General features: G+C 52.1%; 1 protein-coding gene across 1 annotated transcript in view; it reads right to left on the bottom strand.

The window, feature by feature from the left end:
- The window catches only part of ZFR2 (zinc finger RNA binding protein 2), a gene marked incomplete at its 5' end in the record, with an annotated part of 43,273 nt that extends 16,989 nt beyond the window's left edge, over nt 1-26,284 (bottom strand). The window contains 6 exons of the mRNA XM_082651170.1: nt 1,414-1,596; nt 4,490-4,764; nt 4,893-5,096; nt 5,565-5,685; nt 6,643-6,874; nt 26,232-26,284. Coding sequence (XP_082507296.1) covers nt 1,414-1,596; nt 4,490-4,764; nt 4,893-5,096; nt 5,565-5,685; nt 6,643-6,874; nt 26,232-26,284 — 1,068 coding nt within the window. The remainder of the gene's footprint in view (nt 1-1,413; nt 1,597-4,489; nt 4,765-4,892; nt 5,097-5,564; nt 5,686-6,642; nt 6,875-26,231) is intronic.
- Nucleotides 26,285-26,990: the final 706 nt, after the last annotated feature.

Below are 26,990 nucleotides of genomic sequence, written 5' to 3'. Positions count from 1 at the left end.
ACATGTCCACGACACAGATCCATGCTCGGTATACGTGGGTGTACACGTCCATAGACACACCTCCACATTCTGCAGGAACTCACATACACGTCCAGGGACACAGATCCACCTAGGATACAGTCACCTGCCCTGTCCTCGGCATGCCCCGCCGCCAACAAAGGCACTTAATTGCAAAAGTTCCCATTGGAAAGGACTGTTCCACCACCCCCAGAGTCTGCACTGATGACCGTCTCAGACACCTTCTCTGGCTCTAAGTCTCTGACACTCACGGCTCAAATCTGCCCCCCACCCCGGGGCTGGCTGCAGGGCCTCCTGACCCCAGAACGAGTCCCAGCCTGCGAGCTGTGACACCCGCAGCCCACCCCGCCTGGGCCCAGCTCTCCCGCCTGCACCCCTGCTACCACCAGGCCGGCACGTCCCCTTTTCCACGCCTCACTGCTCCTTCCTTGGTGGGTTTTGTGGGTTCACGCAGGCATTCGAGAGCCTGTCCCAGCTGGGCTGGGGAACGAGGCCCTTGATGAGCAGGGGGAGAAGACAGATCCTCAGGCAGGCGCTCGGGGAGGCCCAGCCTGCAGCGGGGGCTGGAAGGGGGCTGCCGAAGGCAGGGTGTGAGCAAAGGCCCGGGGGCAGGAGGGAGCATGGCCGGTGAGCTGGGGCAGCTGGAGGGGGTTCTGTGGACGGGGCAGAGAGAGGCAGCCACGGGACAGGGGCCTTCCTAACCCTCTCACTCTAAACCTCGTGGTGCAGCTCAAAGCAGGCGTCCAGCCAGGAATTCTCCCTCCTCCTGTCCTCAGCGCATACTTGAAAGGTGAGCATCACCTTGCAGGTTCATGATGCCATTTGGGGAAGGTTTGCTGATTTCCAAAAAGCACCTCTGGACCATAGAAAGAGGGCATAGGGAGAGGGGCCCTACCTTCTCTCGGGTGGAGGAGCCCATTCATTTCCTCATAATATGACATACTACAGGCATTTTTAAGCCCACAGGAAAACGTTGATATTAAAATAGTAATAAATATGACAAATGCTGATATTAAATAATTTAGTATCAATGAAAACTTTGATATTAAAATATTAAACCTTACTACTTTAATTTGATTTTTAATAAATAAGGACCCCAAATGGAATATACCATTTGATCTCATCAACATACAAACTCTGGTTCATATATACATGCAGACACACCCAAGGCCAAGAACAGTTTCCTCTGGGGTCTGGGTACGAGCTGCCCTGCTCCATGCTTCTGTCCAGGGGCAGATGTGACTTTTATAACTGGGAGAAGGCGTTTGGCTTTGGAGGAAGGAGGACGCGTGGGCCTGCAGGGAAAGCCGCTTCTCGTGGGTGGCTGCCCACCCCCCACGTCATGGGATGCCCCTCTGGGTCCCGAGTGGGCCAGGGCCTGTGAGGGGCTCCTACCTTCTGGTGCTTGGACCCCCGGATGTGGGCGGCATAGGCCTCCGCCCCGGTGCAGGACACGGCACACAGGTCGCAGTGCAGCTGCGCCTGCACCCCTCGTGGGCTGCTGCTGGGCTGGATGCCCATATTCTGAGCCGCCTCTTTCTTTTTGTGCTTCTGCCCTTCCAGGTGCTCACGGTAGGTCTGCCGGCAGAGAGCGAGGGCGGCCTGAGGGGGGTGTGTGCCCACCTGGCACCGCGCCTTCCCCGTCGCCGCAGTTCACGGGAGGCCTGATGTCCCCACCCCTCTGTTCAGGGCCTCCTTTTAAAGCCCAGTCAACAGAGAGAAGACTCAGAAGCTCGGACTGAAAGACATAAGGTTGTCTTCTCTTTTGTTTTTTCTAAAAATCAATGAGTTTCTTCAGCAAGCATCCTCAAAGGAGCACACATTTACTTTCAGGGGCTGCTTGAAAGAATATTCCAGCTTTTCAGAATCTGACCTCAGAAGCCAAGCAACGATGCGTGCTACCGGAACAATGGGGGACACACTTCACTGTTAGAGCACTGCTCCCAAACCGCGGGGTCCACCTGGGGGAGGTGGCCACGAGGCACAGACCCACGCTTCCCGCACCGCGTGCCCGAGATGTCTGACAGTGTCTGGCACACGACTGAGCTCTCATGGGGCAGCCCTGACTTGTCTCTGGGAAGCCTTAAGATGAGGCAAAGTGGGGCTGCTAACCCAATGCCCTCTAACCATGCCAAAAGTCAACATTCCGCGCAATAGAAATGCCTCTGGAAAATACCAAAGGCACTGGTGACGTTGGCTGGCTCTGGGGGCAGGGACAGGAGTGGGAAGGGTGCTCTCGGAATGTAGAAATCTGTGGGTTTTTTTTTTTTGGCTGTGCCTCGTGGCATGTGGGATCTTAGTTCCCTGACCAGGGATTGAACCCATGCCCCCTGCAGTGGAAGCGCAGAGTCTTAACCACTGGACCGCCAGGGAAGTCCCAGGAATCTGTGTTTTTACCTAAGCCACAGAACACACACACACACACGCACGCACGCACGGACATGACGTAAAAGCCTGTGGGCCGGAGACAAGCCTGGAAGGATATACACCAAGGCGCCAACAGTAAACTACTTCAGAACACACTTCGCAGTCTGAGCCCGTAGAAAGAACAAATGTTCGCAGTTTATGCCATCCCGATGCCTGACTCTCCATCACAGACACGGACCGGATGTGGAATGAGAAAAAACCCAGAGGAGCATTAGAAGGAGGCCTGCCGGGCGCCCCGCGGCTCCTGAAGCCCACAGCTGCCCTGGCGGCCCCTCGCTTGGCCGGGACGGAGACCGCACCACCAACTGTGCCGTCCTGGACTCAAAGACAGGTGCCCGGAAAAGAGGCAGAAGTGCTGCCCTCGCTGCGAGGAGGCCACACCAACCAAGTCCTTCCGATGCAGATGGAGGCCGTGTGTGGCTGCTTCCACGTTAACCGTGTCTCAAGTGGCGCTGGGTGGGCGCGGGAGGGGTGAGCAGGAAAGGGCAGCACGGGGACTCCGCAGAAGCACCTGGCATCTCGGTGGTGGAGGCGGATGTGCGAGCCTGGGCAGGTGATGAGCTCGCACAGAGCAGACCACACGCATGCACACGCACGTGCACACAGGCATACACAGGTGCAAGTGAGACCAGTAAAACCTGGGACCTCTGACTCAGTGGACGGGTTCAAGGCCAACATGCCAGCTGTGATAGTGACTGTAGTTTGGCAAAACGTCAGCACTCGGGGTGCTGGGTGAGGGCACGTGGGCCTCTCCGCGGTGTTTCTTACAACCACCTGTGAAACCACCACTACCTCAATGAAAAGTCCAACGAACAAGCGCTGTTAACATTACAAAAAGCTGGGAACAACTGGAGCTGACATGTCTGCGTGCCAGATGCTATGCCGAGTGGTGACACGCTTGGGGAAACCCGGTCCCACGGGGAGACGAGGCTCAGAGAGGCCTCGACACCCACTCGGGTGATGCTCACGTGCCCACGCTCCGTCACACCCCACGGCCATGGGGAGTATCACACCCTTGCTCAACGTGATGCCACGAAGAGTCTAGAATCACAGGAGCAGACCTTGTATTGGACTAGTGAGAGGAACCAAGAATCCTCACGATGCAGCCCTGAGTGCGGGCCGCCCGGCCCTCGTCCCTCTGCCAGGGAAGTCTGGGCTGAATGAGGGTTCTGGGCTCCTCCCACACCTCTATAGCCTGCGATTTGGAGTTTCTGCATGCCTCCACGGTGCCAGCTTTCTCTCAGAGTACTAAGAACAAGACAAAGTCCACACGGGGTGTTTTGTGAGGACCAGCCCTAGCGTCTGATGATCTTTGCAGGGAGCGAGGTGGGTCACTTGCGAGCGTGGTTGGGGAGGTCCTTTGCTTAGACAGCAGTCCACTCGCCCGCACACGCGCACGAACATGCTGCTTTTACCCGCCTGCGGCCCTGCCTACACGGCCCTGTCTGCACGGCCCTGCCTACACGGCCCTGTCTGCACGGCCCTGCCTACACGGCCCTGTCTGCACGGCCCTGCCTACACGGCCCTGCCTGCACGGCCCTGTCTGCACGGCCCTGCCTGCACGGCCCTGTCTGCACGGCTCTGCCTACACGGCCCTGTCTGCACGGCCCTGCCTGCACGGCCCTGTCTGCACGGCTCTGCCTGCACGGTCCTGTCTGCACGGCTCTGCCTACACGGCCCTGCCTGCACGGCTCTGCCTACACGGCCCTGCAGCAAAGGTGCACTGTGACCAGCCGCGCCTACCGGCCCTCGTGTCCAGGAGGGTGCGCTGAGGGCCTCCCTGCTGCAGATGGCCTCAGGGTGCAAGGCCACGCTTCTGCGGCCAACAACCAGCGCTGGGCCCGCTCTCGTGTCTTTCACAAGAACACCAGGCAGTTTTAAGGTTATGCTGATGCGCACTTGGCATTGCAAATTAATAACAGATCTCTTTTGAGCAGGCAACGACCCTGACCTCTGGCCGGTCATAGGGGGCAAGGGAGGGCTCTCCCACCTGTCGGGGCAGGAAGGTCTGGGGCCTGCCCAGCGTGGGGCGGGGGCGGCTGACCTGGGGACCAGCACAGCTGATCTTGCAGATGTCACAATAGTGAAGCGGGAGCTGCTTGGGGCCACCCCTGGGTTTCGGCAGCTTGGTGGCAACTGGTAGCTTCTTGGCAAAGCTGTCGGTGCAATGGGCACTGGGACTGCTTCCCGAGCCGCCCCACAGGGACGAGTCCACGGGCTTTGGGAGCGGGGGCGGCCGCATCTGTGGGAGGAGCAGCGGGGGGTAGTAAGGACTGACTGCTGAGTACAGGGATGTGTCATAGCCTGGGCAGCTTGGTCCTAAGAAGCGGAGAGAAAAATGAGAGGGGGAGATGGGTTGGTTTTGAGGAAAGGACCACATTTATTTCGGCTGCAAATAAAAGGAACAGCCTGCACTTGCATGCCTGCAGGGGAAACCACCATCTTACCAGTGTACGGGGCGGAGGCCGGGCCGAACGAGGATGAGGAAGGCAGCGTGGAGAGGGAGGAGGCCGCGGGCAGGGTGCTGCTCGCAGTGGGGTAGGTGGAGGTGGAGGGCGAAGTGCTGGCCAGCTGCCCCGCCTCGGCGGTGGGCACCTGCGGCAGGGGCTGAGCTTGGTTGTACCCAATGCCACCGTAGGCTCCTTGGGGCCCTGGAGAGCAAGCACAGCCTCTGCAGAGCCACTCCTGTGACACCGGGCCCAGGGAGCAGAGAAAGTGTGACCAACACGATGGCCCAGCTGCCAGGAGCTGGCACGGCCTGGGCGCAACTGGCTGTGAAGCCCGGGTGTCTGAGCCGCGCTGGAGGCCGGAGCCCCGGGCTCTCCCAATCTCTAAACTCCAAGTCTTCAGCAGAACCCACCTCCTTGGAAAACACTTCCAGCCCCACCTTCATCTCTCCCCCATCTCTCTGTCTGGGTCTCCCCGCCCCTCTCTCTCGCACACACAGGCCCATTGACTAGTGGAGACTTCGGGGCGTATCTGAGGGGACAGCCCTGAGACCCACGCTACCGCTGCACCTCCTGTGAACCTGACGTGCTTGAAACCTGACTTTCCTGGGGTCCCTCCCATGTAAGCGAGGCCCGTTTGCCCCCGCCCAGACCCTGCAGAGACCCACCCACCTGGTGGACAGAGCGTGGCCGTGGCCATGGCTGGGAGCTGAGGCTGGCCAGCAGCAGGTGGCGGGTCCCGTTTGTTCTCGTAGCCACCAGCGGCTGTCGATGGTCCATAGCTGTAACTGTCCTGCAAGAGGGTTTCCATGGGGAACACAGAGCAGGAAAAAGGTGCTCAGGGTGGGGCAAAGCCCCCTCCTTGCCCCCTGCAAGGCCTGCATCCATGTGGTTCCCGAGCTCCTGCTCTGTACCAGCCTCTGTTTTGGGACCTGGGGACGCAGCGACCAGGGAGAGGGATGTGGCCTGCTCCCTCAAAACTGATGCTAATGTCTGAGAGAAAAAGTGCTCTGAGGAACATGCAACGGGACAAGGGCTGCCAGGGATGGCTCGGAGGAGGAGGCAAGCGTGTGGAGACTGGGGACAAGGCTCCTGGCCAGGTTGGCAGGGAGCAGAGGCCCTGGTGGGGGTCAACGGGTGGGCTCGCAGGAGGCCCGGAAGCTGTTTGGAGCAGAGGACTGCGAGCACCAGGGAAGGGGTTGCGGGGGCAGGCGGGGCCGGGGGCGCTGGGAGGGGCTGGGGCAACAGGGAGCACGGCTGGATTCTGGTTCACAGGGAGATATGAGCTGTTGCGTGGACCAGGGACTAACTGCATGGAGGTGAGGACGGAACCAAGAGGCCAGGAGGAGGCCCTGGGAGCAGGACAGGAACTCAGGATGGGAGGTTGGGAGAAGTCCCAGAGGTCCTGGGGAAGCAAAGGGGAGTAAAGGAGGGAGGGGACGGAGCCAAGTGGGTATGGCTTGGCCGAGCAAATCAGGAACAAACTGTGGGTGACAGAGGCTCAGGGGGTTGGGCCACATGGAGCGTGGGACGCCTTGGCGATTCCACGTGGAAACACAGCTGCCAGATCTGCGGTCCTAGAGCTTGGGGTCAGGAAGAGGGCATCGTCAGCACCGGAAAGGCCTGGGAAAGAGGGGAAAGTTCCATCCCCTCTAAGGGCAGGGATGGGAGCATCAGGAGGGTGATGGCCCGTCTGGATTGCGTTTTCAAGGAAGGACTGGTGCTGGGCAGAGAAAAGTCGGGCTGATACCTGGTAGGAGGGAGCCGTGGTGGCCGCCGGCACAGGCTCCTGGGGCTGGCCACCGTAACCGAGGTCCTGGCCGGGGTGGGGCTGGTACCCGCCATACCCCGCTGGAGTGATGGGCCTGGGTGGCTGGGCGGCCTCGGGAAACGGGATCAAGGCAGGGCCCAGTCCAGGAGCAGGCTGCACGGCCAAGCTGGTTCCAGCAGCTGGGACGGGAAAAGTCATCGGAGGCTGGGCGCTAGAACCACAGATAAACAGACAACCCAGCAGCGTTAGACCCTGGCATTCGAGAACCTGCACTGAGCACAAAAATGCCATCTGACACTAGACATCAGCCACTTGGATGCCTCCAGTCCAAGACCTTTCTTCTGTGAGCGCAGGCGCCATTGGAAGCGCTTTTCATGAATTAACACAATCTCACAGCAACCCTGAGTGCTCGGAGCCAGCCTGGTCTTCATTTTCACAGTTGAGAAAAATCATGGAAGGTCGATTAACGCTAAACTAAGAACTCTTTACCTATAAGAACCAGCTCTTGCTTGTGGTTCGTTCTGCAGGAAGCCCAGAGCTGAGGCCTTTTGTCTGCCTCACGTCATCCCTACCTTCCTGCCCTTAGAGAAGGCACTGCCAGCTGCCTGTATGTCCATCTGTTGGTCTGTCCCCACTGTCTGGAGGATGAAACTCTGAGGACAGGTGACAAGTGCCGGATTCAGACCCAGATCTTTCTGATCCCCGCGCTCCTCACTCCGCTAAATATCAGTCACCCAGTAGACAGTCCTCAAATGTAAAAGCCCGTCTGTCGCGGAAGGGTATCGGCAAAGAGTTTAGCCCAGTACCAGTAAGAATCATATAAGAAAGTTCCTACAACCCTCCTACGCTGTTGTTGGGAATGTACATTGGTGTAGCCACTATGGAAAACAGTATGGAAGTTCCTTAAAAAATAAAAATAGGTGGGAATTCCCTGGTGGTCAAGTGGTTAGGACTCAGCACTTTCACTGCCAAGGGCCAGGGTTCAACCCTTGGTCGGGGAACTAAGATCCCACAAGCCACATGGAACGGCCAAAAACTTCAAAAATTAAAATAAATAAATAAAATAGAGCAACCGTACGATCCAGCAATCCCAATCCTGGATACATATCCAGAAAAGATGAAAACTCTAATTCAGAAAGATGTATGCACCCCAATGTTCACTGCAGCACTATTTACAATAACCAAGACATGGAAGCAACCTAAGCACCCATCGACAGAGGAATGGATAAAGAAGATGTGGTACATATATACAATGGAATATTACTCAGCCATAAAATAGAATGAAATATTGCCACTTGCAGCAACATGGATGGACCTAGAGATTCTCATACTAAGTGAAGTGAGTTAAAGACAAATATTATATCACTTATATGTCAAATCTGAAAATAATACAAATGAACTTATTTACAAAACAGAAACAGACACACAGACATAGTAAACAATCTTACGGTTACCAAAGGGGAGGGGAGGGAGGAATAAATTAGGAATATGGGATTAACAGGTACACACTACTATATGGAAAACAGATAAACAAGGGCCTACTGTAGAGCACAGGGAACCATATTTAGTATCTTATAATAACCTATAACGGAAAAGATCTTTAAAGAAAATACTGAATCACTTTGCTGTACACCTGAAACTAATACAATATTGTATATCAACTCTACTTCAATTTTTAAAAGAAGGAAGTTCCCGCAAACCCTGTAGGGCAGGGGTCCCCAACCCCCGGGCCACAGCCCAGTACTGGTCTGCGGGCTGTTGGGAACTGAGCCGCACAGCAGGGGGTGCACAGCGGGCAGGAGAGCGAGTGAAGCTTCATCTGCTACTCCCCGTCACTTGCATTATTGCCTGAACCATCCCCTCCACTCTGGCCATGGGAAATTTGTCTTCCACGAAACCGATCCCTGGTGCCAAAAAGGCTGGGGACCGCTGCCGCAGGGGATGAGGCAAGGCGTGTGCGCAGCTCAGAGGCAGGCAGACCTGAGTATAGAGGGACGACGGCTGGCAGCACTTGTCCACTGGCACCTTCGCACACATTCTGGGCCGATGCTAGACTCACATGTGATGCTTGCAGTGTCATTCCTGCCCCCCAAAGTGGCTCACTGCCCAGTGGGGAGGGCCATGGAGAAATGGGGACAACTTGGGGGGGGTGTTATCCAGGCCATCCTGGGGGCTGAGGGACCCGCCAGGGAGACAGAAGCGTACTGCTGAGGGTCAAGCAGAGCCCGCTGCATCGGCCCTGCCCATCTCCTAGCCAGCATCTCTTCGTCCTCCTGGCAGCCAGAGGGGTCTGCTCAAAGCACAGACCTGACCACCTCTGCCTCCTGCTCAGAACCCTCCCAAGGCCCTCCGCCTCCATCCCCTCCCACACCTGCTCGCTCCCTTCCTCACCTCCTTCTGCAGCCCTTCCTGAGCCCCTGTTGGAGAGCAGCAGGGCCCTGTAACCCGTCATCCTGCCCCCTCAATCTGCTTGATTTTCCCTCCCAGCACCGCCTGACGCAATCCTTCCACCAACACGAAGCCACAGGAACTGAGGTGGGTCCCAAGCTATTTGCCGGCATGACAGCGGCACCTGGCACATAGCAGGTGCTCAGGAAATATTAGTATGGCCTACAGTCAGGCATTTGGGAAATGGTGGGTGGGAGCAGCCCAATCGCAGGTGGGGTCCTGGCCCGCCGGGGTCCCAGGGATCTTCTCCTCGCATCTTCACATGGTCTCCCTCTATGTGTGTCTATGTCCTAATCTCTTCTTCTTATAAGGACACCAGTCATATTGAATCAGGGCCGCCCTAATACCTCATTTTACCTTAATTATCTCTTTAAAGACCCCATCTCCTACAGTCACATTCTTTAGTTAGCAATGAAGCCCTAATCCCCAATACCTAACACCCAAATATGAATTTTAGGAGGACACAAGTCAGCCCATGACAGGGTCATTATTGTAACAAAACTCAAATGACATGAAAATCTTGATTACACAAACATCATTCATGCTGAACTGAAAGCACCTAGAATACATTTTACAGAATACATAATCATTTATGAATTAGTATGTTTTTATTTTATTTAAGACACCCAAACATCATCAGCCCATCACCTGAATGCCCAGACACGCACAGTAATGATAACCTTTGATGTTCTGACAACTGCAAACCTAGCATCACTCTTTTTTTTCTTCTTGGTCATTAGAAAGGTATATTTGTTAAGGTAGGTGGGACAGAACATACTGTATTTAACTTTTGCCAGTTTGGTCTATAATGCTGAAATATTTAGACATGGCATGCTGGCTTCCATTTGTACTTTTGCCCTGGGCCTCTCAAACTGTGAAGGTTATTCATTTGTTTGGCTGTATTTCATTTGCCTATTTTACTATTGGTAAGTAGTTATATTATATATCAGTTTCTATTGCAGAGTTAAAAATTACTTATGGTTACCAAAGGGGAGGGGAGGGAGGAATAAATTAGGAATATGGGATTAACAGGTACACACTACTATATGGAAAACAGATAAACAAGGACCTACTGTAGAGCACAGGGAACCATATTTAGTATCTTATAATAACCTATAATGGAAAAGATCTTTAAAGAAAATACTGAATCACTTTGCTGTACACCTGAAACTAATACAATATTGTATATCAACTCTACTTCAATTTTTAAAAGAAGGAAGTTCCCGCAAACCCTGTAGGGCAGGGGTCCCCAACCCCCGGGCCACAGCCCAGTACTGGTCTGCGGGCTGTTGGGAACTGAGCCGCACAGCAGGGGGTCCAATAAATGTCAATTGGTACAGCCACTATGGAAAACAATATGAAGCTTCCTCAAAAAATTAAAAATAGAACTAGCATATGATCCAGCAATTCCACTTCTGGGGATTTTTCTGAAGAAAACAAAAACACTAATTCAAAAAGATTATGCACCCCTATGTTCACTGCAGCATTATTTACAAAAGCCAAGATATGGAATCAACCTTAGTGTCCATTGATAGATGAATGGATAAAGAAGATGGATAAAGGAGATATATATCTTTATCCATTTGTCTAACGACGGATACTTAGGTACACACACACACACACACACATACGTTTGCATGCACGTGTACTCGTGCACGATAGAATATTACTCAGCCGTAAAAAAAAAAAGAATGATATCTTGCCATTTGTGACATGGATAGACCTACAGGGTATTATGCCGAGTGAAATAGGTCAGACAGAGAAAGACAAATACCACATGATTCCACTTATGTGAAGAATCTAAAAAATAAAACAAATGAGTAAACATAACAAGACAGAAACAGACTCATAGATACACAGAATAAACTGGTGGTAGCCAGAAGGGAGGGGGTTGGGAGGATGAGTTAAATAGGTGAGGGAGATTAAGAGGTACAAACTTCCAGTCCTTAAGTAAGTAAGTCTGAGGAATGTAATATACAGCACGGGGAATATAGTCAATAATATTGCAATAAATTTGCATGGTAGCAGATGATAACTGGACTTATCATGGTGATCATTTTGTAATGTATAAAAATATCAAATCACTATGTTACATACCTGAAATTAACAGAATGTTGTAAGTGATTATACTTCAATTTAAAAAATTACCCCCAACGATGTGGCTGCAAACAATAATAAATATTTACCATCTTCACAGATTCTGTCGGTCAGAATTTGAGAGTGGCGTGGATGGGCTCTGACTCAGAGTCTTTAAGACGTTGCCAATAAGAAGTCGACTAGGGGAATTCCCTGGCAGTCCAGTGGTTAAGACTCCACGCCCCCAATGCAGGGCACGAATTCAGTCCCTGGTCAGGGAACTAAGGTTCCCCATGCTGCACGGCATGGCCAAAAAAAAAAAAAGAAGAAGAAGTAGTTGGCTAGGACAGCATCATCTGAAGGCTCGACTGGCGTAGTGGGGGTAGTGAGATCTGCTTCCAGGATGGCTCCTTAACATGGTTGGTGCTTTCCCAATGCTGCTTGAGTGTTCTTACAACATGGCGACCAGCTTCCCCCAGAATGAGAGATGCCAGAGAGAGAGAGAGAGGAAGGACCAGGTGGAAGCTATCCTTGTTATGAGCCTCAGACATCACATGGCATAACTTCTGCCACATTCTGCCTTAGAAGTGAACCACTAAATACACCCCACCCTCAAGGGGAGAGGATTAAGCACCATCTTTTGAAGGGAGGAGTGAATTTATTTATGGGAATATGGAATATGAATTCTCTTAATGAATACTGAATATGAGAATTTATGGCAATATTTTTAAACCACCACATGCTATTCCCCATTTTCTACTGTTACACATGTTCTACGTATGTTCTGTATATGCTTTCTTGTGCCAGCTTCCCCTCATGGCTTCTTGTCCAGCCTGGGTCCCACACGACCTGCTCCAAACAGGGCACAGCTGAGGAGAATGGGGTGAGGATGGCTGCCTCAGATCCATAAGGATTTAACCTGGAGCTGGGGCCACCTTCTCCTGAGTCACATGGGAGAGGTGTGGACCAACCCAAACTGGCAAGGAAAACGGATAGGATGGGCTTTGGGAGGACGATAAAAAGCCATGCCGTTGAAGCCACTCAGAAGGCTCGACAAAGGGGTCTGAGCTGCCCAAGCTGCAAGGGCGGGAGTGCTGGAGTCCAAGTGTGAGCGCAGACCTGGAACTCTCTGGACTGAGCCCTGCTGCCTCTGCTGGGTAAGAGGCCATCAGCACTGCAGTGATGCTTTCCTTCTTGCCTGGCTTCCCAGCGTGCCAATGGCCTCCACCTCCAGAAGGGTCTCTGCCCCCAGTCCTGAAGACCCAGCGCACCAAGTGGTGCCAACTGAGGGTGCTGAGGCAAAGTGTCTCCTGCGGTGGAGGGCAAGTCTTGTCCTTTAGCTGAGGGCCTGAGGGAGTAGAGACAAGCTTGGGGCTTTCTTCACCTGCTCCCGCAGTGACCCAGCTCAGGTCAAAAGTTGTGTCTCCATCTGGTGGGGGGCCCACCTAGGGAACCAGTGAGGCGGCCAGTTGTTGACCTTGTTCCAGGCCAGGAGATCAAACAGCCTGTTCTGTCTAGGGCAGGGTTTCTCGATCCTGGCAATGCTGACATTGCAGCCCGATCACTCTCTGTAGGGGACCATCCTGGGCACTTTGGGCTGTGGAACAGCATCCGTGGCCTCCACCCGCCCAATGCCAGAGGTGTCCCCAGTTCAAACAACCACAGATTTCCCCAGACACTGTCCGGGTGAGAACCACTGGTCTAGGACAAGCCCAATCCCAGGGCACCAGCTCTGAGTCCCCAGCTGCAGATGGGCAACGTCATGTGTTGGTTTACAGCTGGTCCAGACCCTACTCCAGAAGGATCACCGGGACACTGCGGGCTACCCTGTGACTCGGGATCAGGCTCGAGACAGCACGTTTGCGGGCGTAAACTAAGAATTCAGGACATGTTTTGGTTGTATACGACCCTGAGTAGTGATGCTTATGCACCCTGAGGTTTGAAGACCACTGAGCTAGACCAAAGTCAAGGACAAAAGGAGAGTCTGCTCACAGATGGCTGGGCGTCCAAGCCGTTTGATCTTGATGTAACTCAGTGGTGGGAGATCTCAGGTGTTCCCGTGCCCTGCAGGGTGACTCCTGTCAGTTTTATTACGAGGGCCTGCAAACGTCACAGCTGTGAGCAGACTGATTGGCTGTGAAGCGTACAGGGTCAGGGTAGATATCAGCTTTGAGTTTTATGTGGGATGCTGAAACGCCCTTGATCTCACCGGAGGTCACCCCTGCCCCCTTCTACTCAGATGACAGGATGAAGCACCTCTCCTGTGCAAACACCTGAGACGCTGGGGGAGGGGCGGGGGAGATAGAGACACACCGTCTGGAAGAAGTATGGATGTGCTGACAGCCCAGCAGGCAGCAGGAGCCTCCCCCTCCAACCCAGAGCCTGAAAAGGCCTCACCTATGAAGAATACTGGGATTCCAGAGAGGGCTCAGATGCAGCCCCCTGCGCTGAGAGAAGGGCCTGGCACACACGTGGGAAAGGGAGAAGAGCACAGGGGCTGACAGGGGAATGGCCCTGTGTGCTGAGGGACAGAGGAGGGGTGGGTGACAGGAGGCTGGATGGTGGGCTCGGGACTCTGGGATGCCAGGCAGAATCCGAGTTTTATCCAGTAAGCAATCCGGAGTCACCACAGTATCTCAGGACAAGATCTGTCCTGTTTTAGGATGCTAAGGTGGTGCTGTGGACTGAGTTGTACCCGCCCCCCCTCAAATTCACATGAAGCCCTAACCCCAATAAGACTGTGTTTGGAGATAGAGCCTTTAAAGAATTAAATGAGGCCATAAGGGTGGGGTCCTAATCCTATAGGACTCGTATCCTTATGAGAAGAGACACCAGGGATGCCCACACAGAGGGAAGACCACACAGGGACACAGGAAGAAGGCAGCCATCTGCAGGCCAAGGAGAGAGGCCTCAGGAGAAACTAACCCTGCCAGCACCTGGATCTTGAATGTCCAGCTTCCAGACTGTGACGAATACGTGCATTGTTTAGGCCACTCAGTCTGTGGTGTTTTGTTATGGCAGCTCGAGCAGACTAGACAGGTGGTGATGGCTGTAGAGGGGAGAAGCTGAGGGCAAAGCTGATAGGAGACACACAGAGGCCACTTCAGGTCACCTATGCAAATTTCAGCCAGGTCAGCTCCCGGTGGTCGAGGGCTTTGCAGACACCCAAAACGGGGCTTGCAAAGCAGTCAAGTAAACGTTTCATGACTATGGTCAAAGTGGTAGCTGTGACCCCAAAGGGAACAGTAGGCCCACCTGAGTAACTGCTCAGGGCAGCACAAAGCTGTTTGTGGTCCGGGAGGATGACGTGTTGCCTGGCTTTCATTTAGCTAAGCAAGCTCTGCGGAAGTGGAGCATGGATGCCCTCAAGCTGGGGAGGGTGCACGTGCCATGGGACTCGTGCCCTTCTCAGGAGAGGGCTCAGCACAGTGGAGCCCAGACGGAAGGGATAAAGGGAGAAATGGAAGGGATTTAAAAGAAGGCTAGGCCAAGTATGGCCACATCTGCCCACTGCCGGTTTTTTGCACAGCCCATGAGCAAAAAATGAATTTTGCATTTTTAAGTGGTTGGAGAAAGTTAAGAGAGTACTATTTCATGACACGTGAAAATTATACAAAACTCACATTTCAGTGTCAAAATATAAGGTTTTGATGGCACATAGCCATGCCCACCTGTTTATGTATTGCTTTCAGCCACTTTTGCCCTATAGTGGCCGAGCTCTGTAGCTGCAACAGACCCAGTGTAGCCCGCTGTTGTGGACTGAATGTTTGTGTCTCCCCAAAATTGTTATGTTGAACCCCTACCCCTCAATGTGATGGTGTTAGGAGGTGGGGCCTTTGGGAGGTAACTAGGATTAGATGAGGTCATGAGGGTGGGGCCCCCCGTGATGGGATGAGTACCCTTATAAAAGTCACAGGAGAGCTTGCCTCCCCACTCCGCTCTCCTCCAGGTGAGGACACAGTGAGAAGTCAGCATTTGCAACCCAAAGAGGGTTCTCACCAGAACCCAACCCTGCCTGCACCCTGATCGCAGACCTCCAGAGGAATAAACTCCTGTTGCTTACAAGCCACCCAGTCTGTGGTACTTTCTCACAGCAGCCTGAACTAAGACACCCCTGGAATGGAAAATATTTACTCTCTGACCTTTTAGGAAAAGGCTTGCTGATCCCCAGCTTAAAACAGCCATGGTTTATTTTGTTCCTAACTCTGTAGGCTGGGCTGGGCTGCATCTGAGGTCAGCAGCAGGCAGCTCCACTTCTGGAGGGCAGCTGGCTGTCCAACGGGCACTGAAGCCCTCCTCCCTGTAGTATCTTCTCCTCCAGTGGTCCAGCTGGGGGCCCTTCATGTGGCAGGGTCCCCCAAGATGGAGAGGACGTGTGCAAAGGCTCTAGAGGTCTACGCTTAGAACAGGCATGAACAGGATTGGCAGCTCGAACAGATGTTACACCAGAATACCACAGATTGGGTGGCTTATAAACAACAGAAATTTCTCAGTTCTGGAGACTGGGAAGTCCAAGATGAAGGAACCAGCACACCAGTATCTGGTGAGAGCCTGCGTCCCGGTTCATAGATAGCCATCTTCTCGCTGTGTCCTCAAATGGCACAAGGGGTGAGGGAGCTCTCTGAGGTCCCTTTCAAAGGGTACTAATCCCATTCATGAGGGACCCCACCCTCATGACCTAATCACCTCCAAAAGGCCCCACCTCCTAATGCCATCAACTTGGGGGTTAGGTTTCAACATACGAATGAGGGGCGGGGGGGTGTATAAACCTTCAGTCTATGGCAGTATCTCTTCCGCTGCAATCTACGGGCCAAGGAGGAGCACAAGGAAGCCCAGGCTCGAGGGCCAGGGAAATGGATGTATTGATAATTTCTAGATGGGAAGAGCTGCATGGTCACAGTGGAAAGGGCGTGGATATAAGAAGGAACAACATAAAGGACAGGGGTGTTTTGGCAACCAATCTACCACATCGAGGTTTTAGGAGCTGAGCTAGCCAAAAAATAGCTCATGGGAGCGACTCCTCAGGCATGGCCCATATGGTTGTCAAAGCCTAGGTAATCTAGAGCAGGGGTTCTCACCTGGGGTGATCCTGCCCCCAGGGGAAAGGGGGTAATATTGAGGACATCTGTGGTTGTCACTTTGGGGGGCTCCTGGCATTGAGTAGGTGGGGGCCAGGGATGCTGCTCCACACCCCACAGTGCCCAGGACGGCCTCACAGAGAACAATCTGAGAAACTCAGACCTGCAAGGTCTGGGTGCCCAGGGTTGGGGATCAGGGATTAGAGCCTAACATTTAAAGGTAGGGGGCAGGAAGGTGAGTCAGCAGCAGAGGCTGTCACTCCCGCCCAGGCTCCCTGCCCCAAGTCTGAAGGGAGAGTCCCCACACCTATTCTCTGGCTCCCTTTGGTAAGAGGTCAATTTCTAATAGCTTTTTTCTGGGTCCTTTTACGAATGAGACGAAAGCTGTGACTTCCGGCCCTCTGTGACTCCCCGGAAATGGCACGGCTTTGCCGGTAATCACCTGGGGCCTCACAGGCCCCAGCTTAAGAATCTCTCCTTGAATGGGAGAGCAAAAAGCATTTGCTGAGACTAAAGGCAAAGTTTACGTGCCCCTGTGTGGCGTGGCGTGTTCCCTTCTCTCGGAAAATGTAATAAATCCTCATTCAATGGCAAGACGGCCCCTGTCGTCAGTCACCTCCATGCATGAAAATCCTGCAGGCACAAATGAGACACTCCCTTAGAGCAAGGTTAAGAGAAGAGGTTGAGGACGCAAGGGTTCTGCACGAGGACCAAGGACCAAGATCAAGATCAAGGAAGAGCTCACAGGGGTTTCAAGCTTAGGAAATGGGAGGAGAGCCACAGTCCAGCAGCTGGCATGGGAACAGGAGCCACACCACCTGGCTTCCAATCCTGGCTCTGGCTCACCGCGGGGCCTTGAGCGAGTCACTTCTTCTTTCCTCGTCTCAGTTTACTCACCTGTAAAATGGGAACACCTACCTCTCGGGATGTCGTGACAAACAAGAACTCATGTGCTACAGTGCCTCGCACAGGAGCTCACAACGCAGCCCAGAGTGGCCAGCTCTTCCCATTTTAAACGATACCAGAAATCTTTGGAAAGTCTCCCAATTTTAAAATACTGGCACCTAACTCAAATATAGCAAGTAAAAAACCCACTGCACGGGCCGAAGAGAGCTGGTGTGATAATCAAACATGGTCTGCAGGCTACCAGTTCTCAGCCCCGACCAAGAGCAAGGAGTTGGGAGTAGTTGTTGAAGAACAGAGTCACACATTTACTCTCGGTGAAGCCTCCCCTCAAGCAAGGGGCCTAAGCTTGTGCTGCTGCTGTCTGAAGTCACGTGCTGCTCACAGGGAGAGGGTGCCGCTGCACCACAAGGCCCAGGGCCGCTGTCCCCATGACAACAAGGGCCCGGTGAGTGCCGCCTGCCTGGCAGGGAGAAGAGCTGAGGCGGGAAGCTGGGGAGAAAGCACCGGCACCTGTTGGCTCAGGAAGAGTGGGACTGAAGCACATCTGTGTGACGCAGACTCACAAGTCCTGGCTGCCATCCTTGTCTTTGGGTCGCAGGATTTTTGGTCTGAATTTTGTTTTGGAGAGTCAGGCTTCTTTGGGTGCATCGTCTAGATAAGATTTGAGAATGCAAGGCTGGCAAGACCCATGGATATGAGCTTGTTCAGTGAGTCACCTAACTGATGGGGACACGGAGGCCCGGAGATGGAAGGGACTCGTCTGGGGAGGCCACATTCCCCGACCCAGGAAACTCTCTGGTACACGCTCTGCTTGCTCCTAAAAGGCCAATCGTAAGGACACATTGCACCTTGAGTGTAGACCTCACTTCAGAAGGGCGCATCTGAGGAATCTACAGGCAGGTGATGGAATGTCACAGGGATGGTCAGGAGGAAAGACAAGTGACTCTGGGTTTGCTGTAACAATGATCTCTGTTGCAGACTGCTTTCAAAGAATCATTCAGTGAGCACACAAACACAATCAAAACATATAGAGTATGAGAAAAAAAAATCAAGCGCAAGAAAGATTTTTGTGGAATCACAGTGCTGAGAAACCTTACATAGTGCTTTCTTTTTAAATCATGGACTCTTCCTTCCAGGGCATAGCTCTTCACCCACTTATCTATCAACCCTCCTCCTAAGGACCCCCACCCCCACCCCAATGGCAGAAACTAAACCAGAAGGAGGGGTTAAACCTGAGTGCCTAGCACTTGGAAATCGCAACCTCAACGATCACCTACTTTGCAGTGCTATGGGGAGAAAACCTCGGCTCTGGCATCCTGACCTAGCTCAGTTTCCCAGGTGCGTCTGTGACTACTCACAGGGTTGAGGAACATTCGGAGCTTAGACGGTGCACTGTGAAGGGCGATACCCAAGGCTAACATGCGCACTCAAGACATTCATCAGGGAGGATATTTTCAAACCCGTTTTATTGGCAGTAAGATCACATTTGTTATTTTGTGGGTACATGCATACATATACACCCAGAGAGATGACTTCATTTGGCACTTCAGTTCACAAGGGTTTTTTTTTTTTTTTTTTGCGGTACGCGGGCCTCTCACTATTGTGGCCTCTCCCGTTGGCGGAGCACAGGCTCCGGACGCGCAGGCTCAGCGGCCATGGCTCACGGGCCCAGCCGCTCCGCGGCATGTGGGATCTTCCCGGACCGGGGCACGAACCCGTGTCCCCTGCATCGGCAGGCGGACTCTCAACCACTGCGCCACCAGGGAAGCCGCACAAGGGTTTTATTATTTTATTTTTATTTTTTGCGGTACACGGGCCTCTCACTGTTGTGGCCTCTCCCGTTGCGGAGCACAGGCTCCGGACGCGCAGGCTCAGCGGCTATGGCTCACGGGCCTAGCCGCTCCGCGGCATGTGGGATCTTCCCGGACCGGGGCACAAACCCGTGTCCCCTGCATCGGCAGGAGGACTCTCAACCACTGAGCCACCAGGGAAGTCCCCCACAAGGGTTTTATATTCAAAACATACAGCATACCATACATTCATTCCCATAACAATTCTGATTTTTCTAACAGAAGTTTTTTTTTTCCACGAAAGCCTTATATGCACTCTCCATGTTAAATATCCATTTCAGACCCAGGTACTCCCGGAAGACATCCTGGAAAGGGATCTGGTGAACTAAATCCTTGGGCTCTTGGGAAGATGATGGAGAATTTCATTCCCTTACGCCCATCCGCAGCCTTCTTTAAAATGTAGTCAGGAGTCTCCAGCTCCCAGTCAGGGCCAGCCTAGCTCCTCAAGACAGAGCCACTGGGCTGCTTGGTGTTCCCGAGGCAGGGATTCCAGAGACTCGTGACGGGAGTTTCCTGAGCGTTGAGGGTGAGCCATGTTCTGTTTGGCAGTGGAACTCCCAGAATTCTCTTCTGTCCTTCTGAAAAGGAACGTGGTGCTCACATGGAAGGTGGCTGCATAGTTAGCCCCGCTGGTCAGATGCTTAAAAATGCCATCTTGTTGATACATGCTGGTTAAGCTAAAGAGAAAGCATTATGTACACTCGCCCTCCCCAGGAGCAGTGCAAGTGAGAGGACGCCCAACCAGGATCAATACGGCCGTGCCTTTTTGCTGCCATGAACCAAATAGGTGAAATGCTGTTCTGGGCACAGAGAGGGCTCATCCGTGGTTCCAGCCCTCTCCTGCTGCTTTAAGGGGCAGAAAAACCTCCACAGCAACATCTATGCTGGTCTAGCACATGGGCCTCTCGTGTCAACAGAGGGAGGTGGGACTAGACAGCCAGTGTGAGTTTCTCATAAGCAAGTACAACAGACGTCGAACCACCAACCCTGATTCAAGCAATGACATTCAAAATTTAAAAGAAGCCACTGGCTTTTTAAAAAACATTCATTCCGGGCTTCCCTGGTGGCACAGTGGTTAAGCATCCGCCTGCTAATGCAGGGGACATGGGTTCCAGCCCTGGTCTGGGAAGATCCCACATGCCGCGGAGCAATTAAGCCCGTGCGCCACAACTACTGAGCCCGTGTGACACAACTACTGAAGCCTGCGTGCCTGGAGCCTGTGCTCTGCAACAAGAGAAGCCACCGCAATGAGAAGCCCTCGGCAACTAGAGAAAGCCCGCGTACAGCCATGGAAGACACAACGCAGCCAATAAATAAATTAAAAAAATCTATTTTAAAAACATTCATTCCAAGAGTCTTAGACATTATAGTTCTTTCTGTTCCCAGAGAGCAAAACTCACAAAGAGTTAACCTCAGTCAACAAAAGTGAGTTTCCAAACTACAAAGTGCTACAGAACCAAAGTGAAGTAATTCTCAATTCTTAGTCAACAGTTAATTTAAATATGCAAGCGGACAGTGATGTGCTGCAAATGCAACTTACCTCTGGGGGGAAAGAAAACCTGCCCAAAGCACAATATGTACCAAAAAAAAAAGTCCCGTTCCCCCAAATATTTACAAATGAAGTTTCTAGCTAGAAAAGTCTGGCAAGCTTAGAAGTACCCTCTAACGCAAGTATAAGAGAAAAGGACAGGCAGAGAATGTCAGTTCCCAGCTGGTGTGCGGATACCACAGTACAAGGGACAGACCAAGGGAACAATTAGCCACCAGTTAGACCTTGGGTGGTACCAAAAGCTTTTCCTACCAAGATTCTAGAATACCCTATGAGTAAAGAGCACACTTCAGATTTAAGGTGTCACAGACATACCAAAAAACAAAAGAAACAAGCAAAAAATCCCTGCGTTTTGTCAAAGCTTCCTAATTTTGTTTTGAATTAGACAGCGTTTCTCACCTTAGATGAATAAGCTATCTGAGCAGCTCAGAGCCGTGATGAAGACAAAAACTGGTATTATCTTCTTAACATACAGGCAAAACCCCACGACCTTCTTAATCGACTAAAACCAGTCAAAAAGGAGGGCTCCTCCTTCTAGCTGGAATACATACTATTCCTTTTAATTATCAAATGTATCTATAATGTCTTCTACATTATCCTTCTGTGATTAAACTTTTAAGAACAGAAAGCAAGGTCATAAAGTGGAAACAGGTGTCATTTGGCTCACAGTCTGACTCTGGTTCTGGCATTTAAAATTTGGGGGATTTCATGTAGGACAGGGAATTGTGGGTTCTCTGGGAAACTGGGAAGACTTGCCACTCTGGGTTCAGTGCCACGTGTCAATGACAGGTGGGAGGGTGGGGTGCGCAGGCTGTTTTGATCCTCCCCTGACAGACCCTCTATCCTCTATCTTAGACGGTATTCACACATGTATGTGTCTGCTCCTTACAAGACCATCTGCAATTCCTGATCTGAAGGTTCACAAACTTTTGATCTACTAATAAAGAATGAATATAAAATAATGAATATAAAATATAGACTATAAAATAAGGAATGAATACGAGGTTTATAAATACCCTTTCTACACGTTTCCCTTACTTTTTAGGACTGCTCAGTTATTCATCCAGATCAATGGTCTTTGTCTCCTTACCTCCAAAACCACATAAGAGAACACCAATTACACTCACATGAAAAAAGAATTTTAAAGGATCATTTGAAAATGCTTTTAAATTTGATGTATTTGTTCTGATCATTCTAAATACACACATTGGTAGATCCAGACAAAAGACAAAATATAAAGTAAAACTTTTAAAAATTCAGAAACAGAATATGTTGAGGAAAAAAATCTCTATTAGGAATTAACTTATGCTCTGATGTTGGTGAGTTGACTTTTAGCTCTAAAATGGATAAAATGAAAATTCAAAATCCATACTTCAAAAATTTTAAATGTACCTAATGTACGTGTGGTTGGAACACAGATAGTATAGTTCTGTCATTTGAAAGGTTTTCCTTAAAATATGCTGAAATCAGGTCTCGCCTGCAGTTGAGAGCCTTCCTGAGATGGGTCTTTAAGAAAACAACAGCAGGCACACTGTAAAAGGAGAACTCCTGTGCCTTGCTTTCCCAGGGTCCACCTCCAGTCAATCCCAACGGGGAGTACGCGGGAAGTGCTGCCGAGGTGCAATCATTGTCAGGACTGCTTCAAACTCAACTACAGGTTCCCACGAGCCCCACTCTCCTGCTTTTGGGTGTGGTGGCAGGTGCACCCAGTCCCTGAGGCAATGACACCAGATTCTCTCTGGCAGCTTGTGTTTCTGGGACCTAAGCTCAGGGGACAGACAGGCCTTGGAGGGTAACGTTCACTCTGGAAGGGCCTGGAGACCAGGGGGTCAGAGATGGGGTGCAGGCAACAGAGGCTGGCCTGGGTATGACCAGGACCATTCTGAATCCGGTCGTAGCCATACCTGACAGGGCAGCGGTCTCCTACCTGGGTGGTGTTAATGGGTGATTTTTCATCTGGCAGCACTGGGGCTGCCTATGCTGCCCCCCATGGCTGACGTGGGCTCTGTTGCCTTTCCCAAGCTATCTGTTGCCTCTGGAAGAGATTATTGAGAGACATGGGTTGGGTTATCATTACCATCCCCATGACACTGGACCAGATACTTCCTCGGCCTCCCCACTCCAGAGCAAGTAATTTTGCAAGTCTGAAGAATGCGGCCCTAAACCACAATCTGACTAGGACCCAAACGAAAGGGGCAGGATCCAGGTGACAGCGTAAAGAATGGCGGAACCCAGTCTCCGCCAGCAGGCCCCACTGCTGAGCGGCTGCATCAGGCTAGGTCTGCCACCACGAGCACCTCCCCAGGCTCGGGCATGCCCTACCATGGGGCAAAGGCACGGCCTGGGAGCCAGGCAGCCCTCATTCCTAGCCAGACACCACCACTCACCACCCTGGGGATCCTACACCAGTTACTGCACCCTGAGCTTCGTTTCCTTATCAGCAAAATGGGTATCATTAATACCTAGCTCACGGGATTACTGTGAGGACTGGACGAGATATCAAGTGCTTGCGACTTATTCAATACAGAGAATCAGTAACCAGCGCTTCACATTGTTATCCACCACTAACAGAGTTCGATGGGGTTCCAATCAGGCTTCCAACTTCCTGATATTCTCCAGATGAAGGAATTCGGCTATTAACATTTATGCCAAAAGCTTATTAAAATAGAACTTCTCCTGATGGGAAATCAAGTATTACACCAAAACCCAGTAGCTGTCTTATTTAGGTTTAACAAGGATGCAAAGGTAGAGGTAGCCAGCTACACTAGATGGGTGGTATTTTGACAGAACTGCTAGAAAAGGGAAATATTACAGTAGATCTGGCCCGCCTGTCACATTCTACCCCTGGGGACATCCACCGTACAGCTCTGAGCTCTCAATGCTTTCATTACCAACTCGACTGAACTCACACAGAACTCTGCTGGATTTCTTGAGCAGCTCTCAGCTTCACACCTGAAAACTGCATTCAGTGCTAATTAAACACACTGTCAGATTCAATTTTCCACATGGGATTAATCCTTAATTCTGAACACGTGCGGCACTAACTCTAAGTCTAAAAAAGCTTTATGAGATTTAAAAGACCACCTAAAGTAAAATAAATGAAAATCATCATTATTTACAAGTAATTACAAACTTTTCTTATAACTTCATGAGTAAGTGTGCATCCGATTCTTACTGAACAACAATTTAAGAACAGTTCCAATTCCAACCCTATTTATGGATGACAATGTAAGGAATATTACTATCCAGGGCTATGGTTACCAATTTTAAAAGCCAAAAAAACCTATGCAAAATTCCTCTAAGAAATAAACTGTCGTCTTTGCTTTGGCAATCCATGAAATGGGCTTTGTAAATACTATTGTCCAGTATTTGTCCATAAAGTTGGTACTCACAAAATCTGTTACCTCATCAGTTTTTCCATGGCACATTATGTAAGAAATATATACTTTAAAAGCAGCTGAAGGTTTCAAGCAAAAGTTGTTTCCCCCAAAAGAGAATGTCTAGTTAACTTAAAACTATTCAGACAATGCAGATTATCTTGTTTCAAGGTTTTCTGAGACTAAAATTGATTTTGCTATGATTCCTGTGGGTTTTTTTTGTTTCTGTTTTTGCGGTACGCGGGCCTCTCACTGCTGTGGCCTCTCCCGTTGCGGAGCACAGGCTCCGGACGCGCAGGCTCAGCGGCCATGGCTCACGGGCCCAGCCGCTTCGCGGCATGTGGGGTCTTCCCGGACCGGAGCACGAACCCGTGTCCCCTGCATCGGCAGACGGACTCTCAACCACTGCGCCACCAGGGAAGCCCGATTCCTATGTTTTTGATTTAGTTAAATCTACTCTTTTCTCAAGGAATAACACACACCCTTGGGGACAATTCTAAAGACACTGACTAATTTGACATTCAGTTCGTGGTAGTTTAACATCCTTAGTCACATGTCTGTTTACTGTATCACCTAAGTCATCAGAATCCAGACAAGAGCTGTGCCAAAGTGTTTAAATACCTTAATTCAGGTAAATGACAAAAACATCTGCTGAAGGCCCGCAATTACCTGTTTTACGAGTTAAGTGCTCAAACTTCTCCTCTGGAAGGTAATCTTAATAGAAAACCTAACATTCAAGTGATTCTCCACATCTCACTAAATAATGCACCGGAGAAAGAGAGAAAAAAAGAGAAAGAGAAAGGAGAGAGAAAGGAAAGAAAGCATTGGCAGCAAGCAGGCAGAGGGGCAGAACATTTCCAAAAGGGTGTGGTCCCTGACAGCCTAGCCTAGTCCTGCTGCTGTAACTAAGCACTGGCAATAAGAATGCTCTACCACCAAGGATGACAGAAACAGGGAAGGATAACATAAAAATGTAACACTCTGTAGCCATTCTTTCCCTGACCAGCCAACACTACACCTTTCAGACCACTCTGGATACAGAAAGCAGGAAGAGCTCTCTCGAATTCCACAACCCCTGGTTCCAAGGCCTGACCGAACTCCTCCTGATTCCACAGGAAAGAACACAGCAGCACCACAACAACTGGGTTGAGGGAGGGGTGGACACTAACTTTCCACTAGTCTTACCTATTTTCAACGTGCTGAATGAGAGCATGAAACAATCCTAACAGGCCCGTGGTGCAGCAGGCACCTGTCGCTCAGTTATCTAAGGGGCAGTTTGAATCCAGTCTGTGAGAAACTGGCCCAGGAGGAGGTTCTGCCAGGCTACCAGTTGGCAAGTGACACCAGGGCAACAAAGGAAAGTGGGTAGGGGAGCACTTTCCCCCAGGGATGCCCGCTCTGCCTGCATCCCCGCCTGGGACCTGGTCTGGTGTGCCAGGTTAAAGGACTGAGACGGCAGACAGGCTCCAAGGAGAAGCCCTGGAGAATGATGTGCGTGTGTACATTTGGGGTACAGACACACCCCATGTGTCTCTACCCACAGAGCCCTCCTTCCCCAGGCTGCTTCCCATCCCTGTCCACCCCCATCCCTGGCTCTTCCCTCGGCCCCTGTCTGCCAGTAGATCTTAAAACATCCAGTCGCCTCCTCCACTGAGTTTCCAGGTCCCTCTACCCTTCCTTACTGTTCTCCCTCCCCAGGAAGCCCCAGGTGCCCACTCTCCTATAGGGTCTCAGGACTTCGCTCAGGTCAAGACCGCTATGCCATCAAGTCTCTGCCCGCCCCTCCAGTCAGGCCTCTATCCCCCTCCCCCATGCCTCTGCCTCTCCCCCCGTCACCCTCCCAGGTCTCCGTGTTCTCTAACACCCCCTCCCCCCATCAGGGTTCTTACCTCCAAACCCCACATCCCCCTGCCTGGCCAGGAACCCCTCCAGGGCTGTCTTCCCTCCCACCTCCACTCCGCTCTCCCTCGCCGAGGTCTCTGCTCCACCCTCTGCCCCGCCAGGTGCACTCCCAGATTTGTCTTCTCCCCACCCCCACCCCAAGTCAGGAAGCTTGACCTCCCCGCCCTCCGTCCTCGGCCCTTGCCCCTCCCCCAGTCCGGCCAGGTACCCTCCCAGGCTGCCCCACCCCTCGTCAGATCTCGGCGCCCCCTAAGGTCCATCCCCGCGACAAGCCCAGAACCCTCTACCACGTCAGGAGCCCCTCTGCTCTCCCCGACAGTTACAACTCGGGGCCGCGGCCTCCCCGGGGCCGGGGCAGCGCGGGCGGCGCGGGGGCCATTACCTGTACTGCGAGCCGGCGCCCTGCGCGAAGCCGTAATAATTACTCGCCGCCATCTTGGCTTCTCCACAGTGCGCCCGCTGACCCGGAGACGCGAAGGGGCGGGGCCGCAGGCGCGTGACGTCATCCGGCCCGCGCCCAGGCCTCGTGCCGCTTGCGCCCCGCCACGCGCCCCAGGCCCCGCCCCCCACGCGAAGCTTGCGCCTTCTTGCTTCCTAGTCTGCGCCTGGGGGCGTGTCTTTGCCTCGAGCCCGCCCCGCCGCAAGCCTCGCCCCTTGCTTGGAGCCCCCACCTTCCCTGTGAGCGCCCAGTATCCGGGGTCTTTGGCTCCACCCCCTCCTTCCCGCCAAGCCCCAGATCCGGCCCTCTCTGTTTCCGTTCAAGCCCCGCCCCTCGCCGCAAGCCCCGCCCCTTATCGGATTCCCCTCCTTCCCTTTAACCTCTCAGCTTGGGGATTTCTAGGCTGGAAGTGATTTTCCTTTTTGTGCCCTTGGGTGGATTTGGTTGCCCCGCTGACCGTTTCTGGCTGGGTAAATGTGGCCCTACCGATACGGCCAAGTCCTGCTTGTCCCTTCAGCAGCCCCCTGGGTGCCAGTCTTTTCGTGGAGCCTTCTAAGGCTCCAGTACCTAAAATTCAGTGCCTCTAAATTAGTGCTTCTCAACTGGAGTGTTTTGCCCCCAGAGGAGAGTGAGCAGTGTCTGGGGACATCTGTGGTTGTCACGACTGGGGGTGCTCCTGGCATCAAGTGGATGGGGACCAGG

Source organism: Grampus griseus (genome assembly GCF_964374135.1).
Source record: "Grampus griseus genome assembly, chromosome: 3".
Classification (NCBI taxonomy): Eukaryota; Metazoa; Chordata; class Mammalia; order Artiodactyla; family Delphinidae; genus Grampus; species Grampus griseus.
This window is presented reverse-complemented; position numbering and strand designations above follow the sequence as displayed.